The sequence below is a fragment of the Euphorbia lathyris genome, chromosome 1, assembly GCF_963576675.1.
Source record: "Euphorbia lathyris chromosome 1, ddEupLath1.1, whole genome shotgun sequence".
Taxonomy (NCBI): domain Eukaryota; kingdom Viridiplantae; phylum Streptophyta; class Magnoliopsida; order Malpighiales; family Euphorbiaceae; genus Euphorbia; species Euphorbia lathyris.
Window position 1 is genome coordinate 124,253,998 of NC_088910.1, and position 18,785 is coordinate 124,272,782.

General features: G+C 33.0%; 1 protein-coding gene across 9 annotated transcripts; it reads left to right on the forward strand.

Annotated features, from left to right (window-relative positions):
• The first annotated feature begins 10,912 nt into the window (after positions 1-10,912).
• On the forward strand, positions 10,913-18,483 carry LOC136210886 (probable cinnamyl alcohol dehydrogenase 1). 9 transcript variants are annotated; one of them, XM_066002322.1, is made up of 10 exons: positions 10,913-11,132; positions 12,854-12,915; positions 15,535-15,778; positions 16,445-16,474; positions 16,633-16,734; positions 16,829-16,942; positions 17,021-17,251; positions 17,339-17,624; positions 17,700-17,871; positions 17,982-18,483. In XM_066002322.1, the coding sequence occupies exons 5-10, from the start codon at positions 16,646-16,648 to the stop codon at positions 18,176-18,178; spliced, it is 1,089 nt and encodes a 362-aa protein (XP_065858394.1). In that variant the 5' UTR covers positions 10,913-11,132; positions 12,854-12,915; positions 15,535-15,778; positions 16,445-16,474; positions 16,633-16,645; the 3' UTR covers positions 18,179-18,483. The 9 variants fall into 9 exon arrangements, with proteins under 9 accessions (XP_065858394.1, XP_065858393.1, XP_065858391.1 ...); XM_066002321.1 differs by lacking the exon at positions 15,535-15,778 and having other exon boundaries at positions 12,851-12,915; XM_066002319.1 differs by lacking the exon at positions 15,535-15,778 and having other exon boundaries at positions 16,378-16,474.
• Positions 18,484-18,785: the final 302 nt, after the last annotated feature.

An 18,785-nucleotide genomic window follows, 5' to 3' on the forward strand; every position in this document is an offset into this window, starting at 1 on the left:
GTTTTGTGAAATATTATTTAGGGATCTTTCAAAAAAATCAATTCTTTTTCATTAAATCTATCCTTGAACAATATGTAATAATAAATTATAGGAGAATGAATTATTATAACCACTGAACATGAGAAAGAAAGACATAGGAAGTCAATCATATGATTTTATCATCAACGGTTAAATTATTTTCAAATTTCAGAATCTGAAAAAAAAAAAGATGGACAGAATCTGAAAAAAAAAAGGTGAAAAGGGGAAACCATATGTTGCACAGAGAAAAGAAAAAGAAGGAAGTAGATAGATTCTGGACCAAAAAAAAATCATGGGTATAACAGTAAATAGCTTTAAACATAATCAAACAATATATCTGAGCGTGTTAAGTGCTCAATTTAAGTTAAAAAAATTAACTTACCTATTTAAGTGGATAATAGCTTAATGGAATAATTTAAGTGCCTAATAAAAAGTTATTATCAAACACACTTAAACTAAATAAGTACTTAATCTATTAATTTAAGTGCTTTTTTATTTTATCAAACAAGGCCTTAGTCTAATCATAACTAATATGTAACTTACTAGTATTTTTTTTAGAAATTATTATTGAGTTTTAAGGTGCCTTCTATGGTTGCTTTGTTTTTAACAAAGTACCATTACTTGGTGTGTTTTCACCATTGGATGATGGAGTATAAAATTAATCCAATGGTGAAAACACACAAAATAAGGCTTGTAAGCATAGCCTTTACCTGAGTTTTAATAGTTAGAACTGAAATTAGGGAAATGCTGTTTTAGTAAATTATTATTTTTATTATAGTTTAGAAATTAAAGTTTACAAGATAGGGGTTTAGAGTTGGGAAAATTATATAGAAATTCATCTTTTAAAAACGATTTACAACTATGTCAAGTTATAATTTTAGATTAGGTCAAACTAATAAAATCAGTACTTTTAATATATTTTAAGGATTAAAATTTATGAGGCGTTTGGTTCACATGGGGTAAGGGAAAAGGAATCAAGAAAAGGAAACTAAAGGAAATGAAATGAATAACTATTAATTCCCCTATGTGTTTGGATATGTTTAGGAAAATGAATGAGGTAAAGGGAATCCAATTCCCTAGAGGGCATGGGGTAATGGGTTAACCTAAGCCCTTGTTTGGGAGGAGGTTAATGGGAGTAAATGGGAGTAATGGAAGGTTAAGTATTAAGTTAACCTTGTTTGAGAGTTATTTTTTGAGAGTAAATGGAGGTTAATGGGGTTAAATCTTTACTTCCTCTAACCTCCAAACTCTAACCTCCAAATTGGGGGTTAATGGGAGTAACGTAAACTTTTTTAAAATTTCTTGTCTCTGCAGTGTAAATTTAACCTTCCTTCCCCTTCATATTTAAACTTCCAAACAAGGTTAAACATTTAACCTCATTTACATCCTATAAACTCCCAAACAAGGTTAATTTTTAACTTTCCATTCCATCACTTCCCTTCCCTTTCCATTAGCTCCTTTAACTCTCACCTCCATTAACCTCCAAACTTCCAAACAAAGGCTAAAGTGGGGTAATGGCTTAACCTAAAGTGGGTAAAGGGAATGAGTTTTTTTTGTAAACAAACAAGAACAAAGGTAATGAAACCCTCTCATTCCCATTCCCATTCCCATTCCTAAAGACCCCAAACCAAACGCCCCCTTATAAATTAGAAGTCTAAAATATATTTTCTAGGGTTTATAAATTATGAATTAGAGTCAAGAATTTTTAAATTATGATGCAAAATCATAATATATAGAGAATAATGACATATTAAGAATTAAATTTAGTGATATAACTAAATTGTAATTTTGTACTTAATTATGATATTCATGTAATTGACCCTTTAAAGTTTATCTTATAATTCAAGATATATTTGATAAAGTTTAAGATTTATAAATTACGGCATAAATATGTATATTTTAATTATGATATATAAAAAATAGATTTATCTGTATGTTGATATATTGAGGATTAGATTTTATAATTTAATTATAATTTTTGTAACTATGACTAGATGTTCATAGTATATGTTCACAGTATAGAGCTTATCTATAACTGTTGAGGTTATGGGTTCGATGTAATTTTTCTTTGTTTAATGTAAGTGCAGCAATAACTAATATTCATTTTAATTTAAACGATTCTTTATCTAGTAAATATCGTTCCACTTTGTAAGGTTTATTGTTGTATTTTAAAAAAAAACACTAAATTCCAAGTAATTATGTAGTATAGTCTATATTACCTTCTAAATTATTGTCCCTGCCTTCTCAAAAATAATAAATAACAAAATTATTGTCCCTGCGGTTTAGTGATTTAGAGTGTGTTTGTTTCAGCTTTTCGCATGAGCATTTAGCGTTTCACTTCAAATCGCAGGAAATATAGCCGCATCGTTTAGCATTTTCTCTGGAAACTGCAGCATTTTGAAGCGTTTCACGAAAAGCTCCTATTTGGAACTTTTCATAAACAACTGTTTGTAGTTAGTTGTTATTGACAGAATTATCCTTCTTATATCCACAAAATATATTTATTCTTAAACATTATTTATATTTCTACAACATAATTACCGGAAAAATAAGGTTTTATTGCGTTCAATAAATTTTTTATTTTTTAAAAGATGAATTTCCATGTAATTTTTCCAAAATCATATCTGATTATAAAATCACAATTAAATTATTTTACAAAACTTAATTTTCAATATGTCATTGTTTTCTATATATCAGAAATAAAGTATGAATTTATGTTCTAATTTATAAATTTTAGACCTCAATTCATAAATTTTAAACCCTACAAATATATCTCAGACCCCTAATTCATAAAACATAGTTCTTAAACTATACGAAGAACATTGATTTTCTTAGTTGAACATTATATAAACTAGTACTTGATATAGTTGTAAATAATTTTTCAAATCTGAAGTTCGATATAAATTTCCCTTCTTATTTTACAGTTATATAACCTTCTTTTTTATTTTAATATTTTGAGATTTTTACCCTTATTTTTGTCAAATCTATAATTATTTTATTGAGTTAAAAAAGCATTTTATGCTAAAACTATTTTTAGTTTTTATGTATTTGACATTTTAAGAAATTCTTTTTATAATATTAGTTAATTAGAATTAGTTACTCTAATCATAACTAATATGTAACTTACTAGTATTTTTTTAGAAATTATTATTGAGTTTTAATAGTTAGAACTGAAATCAGGGAAATGTTATTTTAGTAAATTATTATTTTTATTATAGTTTAGAAATTAAAGTTTACAAGATAGGGGTTTAGAGTTGGGAAAATTACATAGAAATTCATCTTTTAAGAACAATTTACAACTATGTCAAGTTATAATTTTAGATTAGGTCAAACTAATAAAATCAGTACTTTTAATATATTTTAAGGATTAGAATTTATAAATTAGAAGTCTAAAATATATTTTCTAGGGTTTATGAATTATGAATTGGAATCTAGAATTTTTAAATTATGGTGCAAAATCATAATATATAGAGAATAATGACATATTAAGAATTAAATTTAGTGATATAACTAAATTGTAATTTTGTACTTAATTATGATATTCATGTAATTGACCTTTTAAAGTTTATCTTATAATTCAAGATATATTTGATAAAATGAAAATAGTTTTAGCATAAAATGTTTTTTTAACTCAATAAAATAATTATAGATTTGACAAAAATAAGGGTAAAAATCTCAAAATATTAAAATAAAAAAGAAGGTTATATAACTGTAAAATAAGAAGGGAAATTTATATCGAACTTCAGATTTGAAAAATTATTTACAACTATATCAAGTACTAGTTTATATAATGTTCAACTAAGAAAATCAATGTTCTTCATATAGTTTAAGAACTATGTTTTATGAATTAGGGGTCTGAGATATTCATTTTAATTTAAAGTAGTAATAACTAATATTCATTTCTATGCAAAAAGTACTGATTTTATTAGTTTGACCTAATCTAAAATTATATCTCAGACCCCTAATTCATCTTTAAAGTAGTAATAACTAATATTCATTTCTATGTAATATCTCAGGCATTAGGGAATTACATTGGTTCTTTTATATCTTTTGATGATAAAAATAAATGGTCGGCTGAAAGAACTTTTCTACGAATTCGTGTTTATATTGATATTAGACAACCTTTAAAGAAAGAAAAGAAGATTCATAGGGCTGGTGGTAATTGGATTGTAGGTTTGTTTAAGTATGAAAAGCTACCTACATTTTGTTTCATATGTGGTTTGATTGGTCATATTGATCGTCATTGTGTTAGATTTTTTGAACAACCACTTGATGCGATTGTGAGAAATTGGGATGCTAGTATACGGGCACCAAACAGACGGTTTAATACTATGGGTGGGGAGAGATGGTTGAGGGAGGAACAAGAGGAAATTTCTAGCTGGCAGGAACGTGCTAGTAGAACTAATTCGAGTGCACTGAACCTATCACTGTTAGCTCATAATCTTGGAACATGAGGGGGTTTGTATGTTGAAGACCAAATAGCTGATGATATTAACAGTAAGAATGAGGTTCTTGTTATTCCTGATGATAGGAAACGGAGACGCTTTATGACAGGAGATGGGAGTGAATCGGTAAGTTTAATGGTCTGTGACACTGTAGAGACTGTGGTGGGACAAGGGAAGAAAGATGGTCAATTTTCAGCAATGGAGTCCATTCCAAAAAATGGTTCACCGGCAGGCCCGAGAGAAGGGGTCTGCCTATCCATATGAAAATTCTGAGTTGGAACTGCCGTGGATTGGGGAGTGCCTGGGCAGTTCCAGTTTTTTTGTGAACTTGTAAGGGTTCACACTCCAGATGTTATCTTCCTATTTGAAACTTTGGTTTATAAATCGCGTATTGATTTCTTGAAAAATAAGATCAAGTTTGAGGGGTGTTTTTTCTGTTGACTGTACGGGTCATAGTGGAGGGGTTTGTGCATTTTGGAAAGAGGCTTCAGATTGTACATTGTTATCTTACTCAAATAATCATATTGATTTGGAGGTGGCGGATTCGATTAGAGGCAACTGGAGAGTTACTGGTTTTTACGGGTTCCCTGAAAGGAATCGTAGAAGAGCTTCATGGGATCTTATTCGTTCTATTGCTTCGGCATCGTTGCTCCCATGGACTATATTGGGAGACTTCAATGATCTATTATCCACAGAAGATAAAAAAAGGACAAATGATCATCCTAATTTGTGCTATCAGGGATTCAGAGAAGTGGTAAACGACTGTGATTTGTTTGATATTCCAATGGCGGGCTATCAATTCACTTGGATTAGGCATAGAGGAAAAGAGAATGAAGTTCAGGAGAGGTTAGATAGGGTATTGGCTAATTCACTATGGCAACAAAAATTCCCTTTTGCCTCTCTTGTCAATACAATGGCACCTTTGTCTGACCATAGCCCTATTCTATTACGGACAAATCTAGAGTCTGACAACAGATCTTGTAAATTGTTTATGTTTGAGAATAAATGGTTGAGGGAAGATGCTTTGGAATGATCTGTTATTCAGAGTTGGGCAAGTTCGCTGGGTAGGCCGTTGTTGGATAAACTATCGGCTTTGGGAGATTCATTAGCAAGACAGGGTCGTAGTCTGTTAAAAAATGAGAAAGAGGAAATTCAGGCTTGCTCGACTCGCCTTGAACAGCTCAGAGTACTCCAGACAAGAAGTGCGGCTGTGGAATTTGAGACGGTGCGCCTAAGGCTGATTGATAGACTTCTCAAGGTGGAAGATCATTGGAAGCAGCGAGCTAAAATACAATGGTTGAGGGAGGGAGATTCTAATACCAAAGTTTTTCATGCTGCTGTAAATGGAAGACGTAGAAGGAATAAAATCACAAAATTAATGCGAGATGATGGGAGTTGGGCGTCTCATCCTGATGAATTATGCAAGGTGGCTAAAGACTATTTCTCTAATTTGTTTGCTGCAGGAACTTGTTCAGCAACACATATCACTGATGTAATTAGGACTAAGGTAACTCCGGAAGATAATGTTAGACCTTGTTCGCCGTTCACAATTGAAGAGTTTAAAGCGGCTTTGTTTAAGATGCATCCGGACAAGGCTCCGGGCCCGGATGGTTTCAATCCCGGTTTTTTTCAACGGTTTTGGTCTCTTATGGGAAAAGAAATTTTTCAGGCTGGTAGCTCATGGTTGGAATCTAGTAAATTTCCTCCTTCTCTTAATGATTCAATTATTGCTTTAATCCCAAATGTGAACAACCTTCTTCTATGAAAGATTTGAGACCTATCGCCCTCTGCAATGTTGTTTATAAAATACTTGCTAAAGTGCTTGCTAACAGATTGAAAGGCTTGTTACCTAATATTGTGTTTGAGAATCAATCTGTTTCATTAAGGGAAGGTCTATTCATGATAATGTGCTTATTGCCTTTGAGGTTATTCATAGTATGAAAAGAAATGTGGGGAGAAAAAAGGGAGAAGTTGCTCTTAAGATTGATATCAGTAAAGCGTACGATAGAGTTAGTTGGGAATATCTTGCTGCTATTATGTTGAAATTGGGATTTTCTGATAGATGGATTAGTGGATTATGTTATGTGTAACATCTGTGAGATATTCGATTAAAGTGAATGATAAAATTGTGGGTCCTTTCTCACCTAGAAGAGGATTACGTCAGGGCGATCCTTTGTCGCCATATCTTTTCTTATTATGTGTGGAAGGTCTTTCAGCTCTTGTTTCGGATGCTGAAAAGAGAGGTATGATTCATGGAAGTAGAGTGTGTAGAAGGGCACCGGCTGTATCACATTTACTATTTGCTGACGATGCTTTTCTTTTTGTTCGAGCGGATATTGGGGAATGCAGGGAACTTAAAAGGCTCTTAAACATATATGAGGAGGCATCGGGTCAAGCTATTAATTTTACTAAGTCGGGTATTCTATGCAGTAGCAATGTTGATCCTTTGTTGGTGGAGGGGATTCAATTTATTTTAGAAGTATACCAACCAATTGATACTGGCCGATACCTTGGACTTCCATCACTTGTTGGTCGGAAGAAAAAGGTGATTTTTGCTCATCTAAAGGATAGACTTTGGAAAAAATTATAGAACTGGAGAGCTAAACCACTTTCAAAGGCGGGGAGAGCAATGCTAATTAGGGCGGCGGGGCAGGCTCTTCCGATATATTTCATGAGTGTGTTTATGCTACCTATTTCGACTGCTGTTGAGCTCTAGAGAATGCTAAATTCATTCTGGTGGGGAAATAAAAAGGATGGATCACGCGGGATTAATTGGATGTCATGGGAAAGGCTGTGTATTTCTAAGGAATATGGAGGTTTGGGTTTTAGGGATTTCACTGCCTTTAATTTGGCAATGCTGGGAAAACAAGGATGGCGATTAATGTCATCTCCCGATTCTCTTGTCAGTAAGGTCTTCAAAGCAAAATACTATCCAGATAGGGATTTTATGAACGCAAAATTAGGCTATTCGCCTAGCTACATTTGGAGGAGCATTTTGGGTTCTCAGTTATTGATTCAAAATGGAGGTAGATGGAAAATTGGAGATGGGCAATCTATCAATGTTTGGAAAGATCCTTGGTTGAGGGATTCGCCTTATCTAAAGATTACCACTCCGATGGTTGAGGGCCTTGAGAATTTGAGAGTTTCCGATCTCTTTATACCAAATTCGATTGATTGGGATATTGAAATGTTGCAGGAGATTTTTTCTGAACAAGATATTACGGCTATTAGTAGATCAGCCCCTAGGATTGGTGGAAGGCGGGATCAGTTTATCTGGCATGGTTCGAAAGATGGATGTCATTCTGTCAAGAGTGCCTACAGATTAGATACAGAAGGAATCACTGACAATCAAAATTATCATATTGAGGGTTTATGGCAGGTTATTTGGAAGGCGGAAGTGCCTTTTAAGGTCACATACTTCTATTGGCGTCTGGTTAGGGATTGCTTACCAACACATTGGAAACTACGAAATCGGGGAATTCCCATTGATGCCGAATGTGTTGTCTGCTCTTTGGATTTGGAAGATGTTTGGCATCTGTTTATTTTTGTGTCCCAAAGTAAAGGAGTTGTGGAGGGAGGCGGGATTACAATCTATAATTGATATTGCAAGTGATGATGTGGAGAATTTTGCTGCGTTTTTCTTTCATTTTTGCAGGATAGGCGGGACGAAGCAAGTGGAAAATTTCATGATGCTCCTTTGGAGTTGGTGGCGATCGCGTAATGAAATGCTTTGGAAAAATATTATAATTTCTGTTGCTAGTTTAATTGTTGGTAGCAGTAGGTGTTTGGCAGAATGGAAAATGGCAAAAGAGAGAAGAAGTTTGAATCGGCCTGCTGTTACTGATCTGCAGGTGTGCAATTCGTTGTGGCATAGACCTCCGGCGGGGGTAATTTCTTGTTGTTCAGATGCAAGTATCTTCACTATTGCTGGAAAAACTGGTTGCAGGGCTGTGTTCCGTGATGAAAATGGTGGTTTTAAGGGTGCTAAATCGGTGGTTAAGGAGGGGCTGATGGAGGTAAGGGAGGCGGAGGCCTGGGCATTGCTGCAGGCGTCGGAAGTTGGCTATGAGCGGGTGTTATTTGAGACGGATTCACAAATTTTGACAAATGCTATTGAGTCGGATAAAGTGGATCAGTCTGAATTTGGGGATATGGTTTCTCAATGTCGGAATCTCTTGAATACTAACAACGGATTTACTATCCACTTCATTAGAAGACAAGCAAATGGAGTAGCTCATGCCTTGGCTAGAGCGGCTTCTCAAAATGCTAGTCCTTGTTTGTTTGATGTTATTCCAAGTTCTATTTCTTTTTCGATGTTAAACTTTTGCCATATTTTGGTTCATTAATGAAACTTTATTTCAAAAAAAAAATATATTCATTTTAATTTAAACGATTCTTTATCCAGTAAATATCGTTCCACTTTATAAGGTCTATTGTTGTATTTAAAAAAAACACTAAATTCCAAGTAATTATGTAGTATAGTCTATATTACCTTTTAAATTATTGTCACTGCCTTCTCAAAAATAATAAATAAGAAAATTATCGTCCCTCCGGTTTAGTGATTTAGCTTCTACGAGTGTTCATCGGTTGGGTCGCTTTAAAAATCAAACCGAATCGAAATAATAAAAAATAGAATAAGATTTAAAATTAAAACCGAACCTAACCAAATAATGTTACAAACCGAATCTAACCGAACCGAGTATTTCGGTTCGGTTTTCGGTTATAACATTTATTTAAAAATTAAAAAAAATAAAAAATATATGTAAAACCAGTAATTATATATATTGACCCTACGTAATTTAAGCATTATATAAAAAAAGTTTATACGCTAAAAATAGAATATATCAACATTAAATATGAATAAATAAATGCAACAAATAAAATATTAAGAATTATAATTGGAATTCAAATTAATGGTTTGAATTAAATTATAAATGGAATAAATAATATATTAAGAGTTATAAATCTGACAAAGAAATAAGTAGTCCTAAGTTCAATATTTTATTTATTCCATTTATAATTCTTTATATTTTTCTTACTTTATTCCGTTAATATATTATTCATTAAGAATTGAGAGCTGAATATTAGATTTAGCAATAATTTTCGTTCGGTTCGGTTATTTTGGTTATTTTGTTAAAAAAACCAAACCGACCGATATTACCGATATGTTTCAATATTATAAATCGAACCTATTAGACTAAAAACTGAAATTCATCCGTTCGGTCAGTTATTTTAGTCCGGTCCGGTTTTTGAACACCCCTACTAAGATGAGAGTAATTACTAATCTAACCCATTTATGAGGTTCATTGACATATTTGATACACTTTCCTTTCATTTTAGAGATCTAAACACCTTTATCCACTTTGGACAATGATACATTTATTTCAATTCACCTTCCTGAGCCTCTCAAACTTTATCTCCTGATTTGTCTGAAAATCCTTTTGCTTTTGTTTTCGATACCGCCATCGAAGCAACACTACAACGCCTTCTTTATTCTGGTTTCTTACGGAGGATTGAAAAAATATTCGGAAGCGAAGCAGAGAAGAAACTCAAAAATTGTCTCAGAATTGTTCAAAACTACATGGATGAAAGCACACAAGAAAAATCCATCAGATGATTTACCATCTCCATTCACCCTTCCCCATCTCATTTGTTCTTCACTTTATATACACATTATTCAAATACGCAGTTGGTTAGTTGAATGCTTTTTCGTTGAACCCGTCATTTCCGATTTCCTCCATTTTTGTCACATCGATAGTTGCTCCTGTCGCATTGCGACGAAAGTTGTCGTCGCAAATACGACAGGAGCAACTATCGATGCGACAAAAATTGAGGAAATCGGAAATGACGGGTTCAACGAGAAAGCATTCAACTAACCAAGTGCGTACTTGAATAATGTATATGTAAAATGAAGAAAAAATACTTACGTGAAATTGAATAATGTATGTATATGCTTAGATATTGGGTTGAATTATTGAATTTTGTTGTATGAATTTGAAAGGAAGAAAAAGGAGAAAGAGGTTGGGGAATGTTAGGATATTTTTGTTCAAATTGGACGAAAGTGTTTAATTTGTTAAAATGAAAAGAAAGTATGTCAAAATATGCTATTGGATCGCTCAAATGGACCCGAGAAATAATTAGGTTAGGCGTCATTATAAAATAAATATAAGAAAAATACAAAAATAAACCTTATGGTTACACCTATTTTCGATCGACATCTTTGTGTTTTAAAAATTTACAAACTGGTACATTACATTAAGGTTAATTCCCTTAGCAAACACATACCAAATTGACTAACGGTATTAATTTATAAATTAACCCCTTATTATCTAATTATCACAAACAAATCCCAAAATAAAAAATAAAAATTAATTACATCATTTTTTTTTTTCTTTTCTGGAATAAACCTAAGTTGATTGTACCGAGCGGGTTAAATCCGGATTCGGGAGTCCTAAACGCTCGGAGCTTTCTTTCTCTTTTTTTCCTTTCCCCCTTTACTTCCAATTCCGTCCCTGTCTCTCCCCTTCTTCGAATTGACCCTAAATATTCTCAACTACTTCACAAACCTCTAAGAGACGGGCCGATGGAGAATCAGTTTGGCCACATTTTATTTGAGAGACGACCCATTTTCAAATCGAAGGCTCCTGCTGTTAAATGGATCAAGCAGTGGTAATTCTTCTTCTTTTTCTTTGGAACTTCAATTTTATTTTGATTTTTGTGGAAATAACTGTAGTTTCTTCTGTTATTGTTTAGTTGTTGTTGTTGATAGTAAGAAAGTTTATGCAAAATCGAACAGATTAATAGAAGAAAGAAATCAACTTTAAAGTTGCTGCTTTTGTGCTGTTTGTTGTTTTCATTATGCTAAGTTAAGTTGTAACAGGATATAAGTGTACTTTCTATATTTTTGCGGCATTCAGCTAAGAATGTTTTGCATTTTCTACGCTAGGGTTTGGGAGTTCTAGGTTTTTTTTTTTTTTTTGATAAGAGTGCGTAAATCATTTTATAGATAAGAAAACATCAAGTACAACAAGAAAATTAAGTAATAAAATCTTACATAAGTACATGATATGCCTACTACAAAACCCATAAAGGTAAAAAAAACGACTATAAAGAGCAAAATCGACCATTAAAGGTACAGATAAAACAAATAATTATGGAATATATATTTCCTCAAACACCAAATTTGTAGAAAAACACATGTAATCCCATCTTCAACATTTAAACTCTTCTGAATCTTCGGATCTAAGTCATTTCTTTTGCAATCACGTAGATGTACATCTACGTATAAGATCTACTATTTCTGCTCTTACTAAAACAGAAAAAGTTACCAATGAAAAGATAACAAACAATCGATGCAATTCAAGCGGAATAAGAGATTTGGTGAAATATATGCAATTCAACTATAATTTATTGAACAAAAAAGAAGAAAAATAAAACAACAGAACGGTGGAAGGAGGAAAAAGGAAGACAATCTTCTTTCTTCCTCCTCTAATAGAAGATTGCAACTTGAAAAAGAAGAAAAATACAATCAACAAGAAGATTAATTGATAAAATTGGTGAAAATTGAAGAGAATGGAAAGGAACAGTTTGTGAAATTTTTTGGAGAGGGAGAGAAGAGAACGGTTTCTAGGTTACTGCCAGTTCAATTGACTTTATATTGTCTCATTTTATTCAATTTTGCCTTAAGCCGTTTGTTTGGTTGTTGATAGACATGAGATAGATAGGTAGATAAAAAGAAATTAAAGAGAGATGGAGAAGATGGTGTAAGTGAGTTTTATTTTTTATTTTGTTGTTTGTGATAATTAGATAATAAAGAGGTTAATTTATAAAATAAATAAATATAAGGATAAAATTAACTTTTCCCTTTTACTTTTAACACTATTAGTCAGTTTGACCTGTGTTTGCTAACGGAATGAACCTCAAGGTACCAATTTGTAAATTTTTAAACCACAAGGATGCCGATTGAAAACAAGTGTAACCACAAAGTTTATTTTTGTACTTTTTCCAATAAAAATTTAGTAGTAACTGGGCTGCCTCAGTCAGTGTTATATAGTTTTTGGGTTCTTCATCTAATCCATCTACATACTTAGATTAGATTAGATTAAGGTAAGATGAAGATAAACTTGTTTAAAAAGTTTGATTGGACGTGCTGAATTTTTAAAGTATTTTGATAGCTCCTCAACTCAACCTGCTTAAAATGTCCTAATATACGCTTTAAATTGTTTAAAATATATTCAATGAATCACTCGGTTGTAAAAAAAAAGCTGCAAGCGTCTTAAACAAGTTGATGGGCTATCGAGACACTTAGAAAATTTAAATGGTTGATGTAGTGGCGATTTTGTAATTTATGCTAAGTTGTGGATGATGTATTAACCCATAAGTTATAGCAGAAGATGCTCAAGAGCGAATTCTATTCTTGAAGCGCATTTCCATCTGGTATCTGATGAATCAGGTAATCCCATATTTTAATTTTTTTATATTGGTTACATGACTAGATAAATGTGTTGTGGTGTGCATCTCCGTGAAACACCACGTAGGATGATACGCGTAAAAATCATTAGAAATCATTTTACCTTCTTCTTGGCCCTGTTTGGTAAAGAGCGTTTTGGGATAAAAAAAAGCGGTTTTGACCAACTTTAGCGGTTTGACCACTGAAACCGCTGATTGGAGTGTTTGGTGGAGAGAGGTTTGGGAGAGAGTTTTGGGATGAAAACGCTAATTTAGAAAAAGCTCCTAAAAGGAGCTTTTTCAATTAGCGTTTTGCAATATTAAAATTAATGGACTTCTTTAACCCTAATTATTTTAAATATATTTTTATGTATTAAAAAAAGAAATGCCCTTATTCGTCTTTTTGCACAAACCGCTATTATCAATCAGCTAATTTTTACCAAACAGGTCTCCACAAACAGCTAGTCAAATCAGCTAACAGCTAACAGTTAATGTAATCAGCTAACAACTAACAACTAATTCCCAAATAGGGCCCTTGCATAAAACTAATATCAGCAGATCAAGATTCGGACGGTCCTGCCGGTCGGACTAAAAAACTGTCAGGTTTTCGATCCAGATTTGGTTGTGTTTGTTGATATTCAACAATCTAATAAGAACCAGGGTCAATCTGGAAACGGACAGTCCAATTGGAACTTGGAGAGACCCCTTTTGAGAACTATATTCGAGTCCGTTCACTCCTCACTCTCCTAACGCGGGGTAAATTATTATTGATATCCGACTGCCAGTCTGCTAGTGTTGACAGATGACCCCAATTTTTTTTCATTTTACTTATCTTCCAACTTTATTCATGTGTAAGGTTAATTGAAGTTTTCACTTCCATTTTACTTATCTTTCTATCTCCTGCCCTCACTCGCTCATATGCGGTCTTCTTTCTATTTGCATTAAATAAGATGTTCTTGCAGTTTAGAGCTCCTGAGTTCAGGGTAGTTCGAGATTTTCAATCTCCCACCCCTGCCATTCATTTTGAGAGTTACATATCGGTAAAGTGCTTTTAAAATTTGAGGAGGGAGAATTAAAAATCAGCTCCAATAGTCTTTTAGTGGCTTCTCAAATCATTAAGGGCCCGTCTGGTAAGATGTAATGGGCTTTGTAATGGAATGCCCATTACATTGAAGGGTCATTACCATGTTTGGTTGCACTTTAAAATTTTGCTGTAATGGAATGAGAAATCCATAGATTAAATTTTGTTTAACAACTATTGTAATCCCCATTACATAAACAAATGGATTGAATTCTCATTACATCCAACAAGTAATCCTAATTTCTATCTTTAAAGTTCCATCCAACCTCTCATTTTGTCAAATCTCACTTCTCATCATTCTCAAAAACGCAAAAACTAGAAAACCTAAAAACGAAAAAAAAACAAAAAAAATATGAAAAATAAGAAAATGAGAAAATAGAAAAAAACGGTGAAAATGGAAAACGAAAAAATGTAAAAAAAATACTATGAAAACACGGAAAATTATATACTAATTTCACGATTTTCATGTTTTTTTTGTTGATTTTAATTATGTAAATAAAATTTTGCGATTACATTTGACTAAGCAAACATAAGTATTGTAATGATAATTACATTTCGTCATTTTTTTTACCAAACATGGTAATGGAATCACCATTCCATTACATTACAAGTTTAATTACATTACAACTTTGATTACATTACATTGCATTACGTCATACCAAACGCATCCTAAGAACCTCTCCATCCTCTCTATTAATAGAGAGCCTCTCTCCACCTCTTAGTGCCCCCTAACTTCATTTTTTATTAATAATTTATTAGCAAAGAGTCTCTCTTTTTTTCACTATTGGTAAATATAACAATCATTAATAATTTTAATTATAAAATAATAAATAATGAGTGAAAATAAGGAGTATTGTTGGAGATGGTATATCTTAATCACTCTTAAATCACTAAAAGTCAATTATTTATATTATTTTTAGAGAGTGAACTAAGAGTCTCTTTGAGATGCTCTAAGAGTTAATTTGATAAAAAAACCTTTTTGAATTCACGTTTTCGTAGATCGATTCTTCTTGTTTTTTCGAAGCAAAAAAAAATTCATGTGGTTTGCTCTGTTAGCAAATAAAGAATTTTTGCTTAACACCGACAGTTTTACCGACGTGTCAATGGGTAATTTTGTCCAAAATTTTGAGGGTCTTGAGTCGGCGATCAGTGCTTTTCTAAAATTCAGGCAACCAGCCTTACCGCGCTTGAACTTGTAAGTGTGTAGATGAAACGGATCATAACGATGTTTATAGTTTTGATCTTAAACTAACAAAGAAAGATACTCTACTAGAAGGAAATAATCCCAAAGGTTTGAAACCCCAATGGAGAAGAAAATGTATTTTGATTAGATAAAAGTTACATCCTTTACAAAAATGAGAGGCTTTTATACATCCTTAACACTAGGGTAGAAATGACATGATACACCTCAATCCACTACTAACACCACTTAAGACATTAGGGATAGAATGGATACAAATATCTTAATAGCAAAGTAGGAAATAAGCTAAATAGCAAGACAGTAAATTTGTAGTGGTAAAATAATAAATAGAACATGTGCAGAAAAGGCAGAACCTAGCAAAACTTGCCGGTGAAGTAACCCCACACGCCGTGCAGGCTGAAGCTTCAAAAGTCCACATGGCGTGTTGCAATGTGAATTTATTTGGGAAGAAATAGAAACTCAGTGAACACGCAGTGTGGCTAGGGTGACACGTTGTGTGACATTCTTTGCTTTGTTTCCTGGCTGGTGCACTTGCTCACACGACATGTTATTGTTCTCACACGTTGTGTGAGCCGTGTTTTAGAGGTTCTTTACTTTCCTTAACATTGATGCTCTCATTGGTTGAAGTACTTTAATTATTCTGCCAGACAGAGTATGTTTATGATTTGAATAATGGTATAATCTTAAATACATGTTATGTATTTAATCAGAATGGAATATGTTAATTAATTGTTAATTAATTAACAAAGGGATAAATTGATTATTTGTTATTTAACAAGTTAATCAATTTGATATTTAATTGGTTATGGTTAATTAATCAAGTTTCCAAATGTAATTAATTAATCAATTGATTAATTAGGTTGCATAGGATAAATTATTAATTGAACCATAATGCAATTAAATTCTATAGGGCCATAAATATATATGTGGGATTATTTAATTAGGCATATTTGATCCTAATTGAATTAAATATAATCTATAGGGTTATATTTATGATTAGGGATCAAGGAGGGACTAATTAGAAATTAGCCAACTAAAGTGGGGTAATTAAATTGGGCCTATTTGGACCTAATTAAATTAAATATAATCTGTAGGGTTATATTTATGGTTAGGGACCAAGGAGGGACTAATTTGATATTAGCCATTTAACCTAAACCTAATTGATACATGTATTTATTCATTAGGTTTAGTAATCTAATTATCTTTTGCCTCCCAACTGCAAATTTCGGCCTCCTCTGTCCCTGCACAAAGTTCTTCGTGTTCTTCGTGCTTAGATTAACTGTAAGTTCCTGGATCTATGTTTTAATTTTGATTATAGAAAATCTAACCGTAGTTTTCCGCTGCACTTGCAAAATTCTTGTTTAATCTTTCAGCAATAGTATCATCTCCATTGGAGGAAATTAATAGCAATGCTTTAATTTTGAATATTAATTCAACAGTCATTTACAATAAATGAGTTCCGAGGGTGAAGAAGGAAACTGTCTTGGATGGGCAGCTGGAGATCCATCTGGAATTTTATCACCTTATAAGTTTAATCGCAGGTATATATATATATATGTTTGATGCATCTTCCTTTGCACTCCCTGAGATGTTTTTAGAATGCTAAAACAATGTCTTTTTCTGAATGTTACTTAGGTCTGTTGGTGGAGATGACGTTTCACTGAAAATTACACATTGTGGAATATGCTATGCTGATGTTATTTGGAGTAGGAATATGCACGGAAATTCAAAGTATCCCATGGTGCCAGGGTGCGTAACATACTTCTATGATTTCACAAAATTCTCATCTCCTTGAATTAAGGAATTCGTGATTTGTTGCATTTGCAGGCATGAAATTGTTGGAATTGTACAAGAAGTTGGTTCAAATGTTAGCCACTTCAAGGTTGGTGACCATGTTGGAGTAGGCACTTATGTTAGCTCATGTGGAGATTGTGAGTATTGTAATGATAAGGAAGAATATAAATGCGTAAAAGTGCCAGTTCTGACCTTTAATTGCATTGATGTCGATGGAACAATAACAAAAGGAGGATATTCTAGCTTCATTGTTGTCCATGAAAGGTAAACCAACTATTCGATAATATCTTTGCTGATACTTAGGAAATCGAGTCAGATGTTATTACGCTGGTGATGATGTTAAAACTGCAGGTTCTGCTTTAAGATACCAGAGGGTTATCCTATGGCCTCAGCAGCACCATTGCTTTGTGCTGGAATTACTCTCTACAATCCAATGATGAGACATGGGATGAATCAACCAGGTAAATCTCTAGGAGTGATAGGACTTGGTGGTCTTGGTCACATGGCAGTGAAGTTCGGGAAGGCCTTCGGACTCAAGGTTACTGTTATTAGCACAAGCATCTCCAAGAAAGAGGAAGCCATTGGTTTGCTTGGGGCGGACAATTTTGTTCTCTCATCCGATCAAGAACAGATGAAGGTACAATTGCACTTCTTTTTGTCTTGTTGGCATGCAAGATAGAAAAATATTGATCAATTGTTTATGTACGCGCAGGCTATTTCGAAATCGTTTGATTTCATAGTGGACACGTCATCTGGTGATTGCCCATTTTATCAATACTTGCCACTTATGAAAGCTGCTGGGATTTTTGTCCTTGTAGGGATCCCAAGTATATTCAAATTCAGTCCAAGTTTTAATTTGGGTTTTACATTTCCTATAGATATGGGTATGACATTTTCTATATATAGTATTGAAATCTGGTGAATTAAAAGATGCTATCAATTGACCCCTCTGTTTGTCGAAACATTACATACTTACAGTCAAACGTTTTGGCAGGTACGAAATTTTCAACCGATAGCATCACAGGCGGTACGAAACTGATACAAGAAATGCTAGATTTCTGTGCTGCTCAAAAAATTTACCCAAATATAGAGTTGGTTCCTATAGAGTATGCAAATGAAGCTCTTGAAAGGGTAACAAAAAAGGATGTGAAGTTCCGGTTCGTGATAGAGATTGAGAAGTCATTGAAGTGAAATTTTGGAAGCAGAGTAGTATCTGCTCGAAATAAAGTTTTAAGAGTTCTTGGTAGATTTAGTTTATGCCCCTCTATTCACATGTCACACAGAATTAAAGCTTAATGTACCAATTATGAGATTGTCCAGGTTTCTTAAAAGTTTGATTATTCTGTTTTTATATTTCCTAAAGGTTTCTACAAGTTGTGTAGACCTTTGGATTCTAGTGAAAGTTGTTAGCCACATGTAGACCTGTTAGTCTGTAACTGTTTTTGCTCATATGCTATATAAAGAAGGCATCCACAATTGTTGGGCATCATTTTGAATATTAATGTTTCCTTTGGGTGAGAAATATTCTAACTTTTCAAAGTTGCACCTGAGGAAAAAAGATCTAGCAGGGCTCTATTTTCAATGCAAGACAAATAAGTGGTACAAAAGCTGGATTTATATTTCTTTTCCTGGAAAAAGTTATCATCAATTCACTGTGTATGAGCTTGCACTAATATACATCTTAATTGATATAAATCTTTCATTTTTCATTTTTTGGAGAAAATTAGCAAAAGTTTCCAAGAAACTGAAAATAATGATGTGGTGGATGAACTAACAAGCCTAAGACAGACTTTCACAG

What these genes read in the sequence shown, in the direction of transcription:
- LOC136210886 (XM_066002321.1), top strand. Translation starts at nt 16,646, where the DNA reads ATGAGTTCCGAGGGTGAAGAAGGAAACTGTCTTGGATGGGCAGCTGGA. An exon ending in AAGTATCCCATGGTGCCAGG is followed by an intron (nt 16,943 to 17,020) that starts GTGCGTAACATA and finishes TTGCATTTGCAG; the next exon opens with GCATGAAATTGTTGGAATTG. An exon ending in TTCATTGTTGTCCATGAAAG is followed by an intron (nt 17,252 to 17,338) that starts GTAAACCAACTA and finishes TTAAAACTGCAG; the next exon opens with GTTCTGCTTTAAGATACCAG.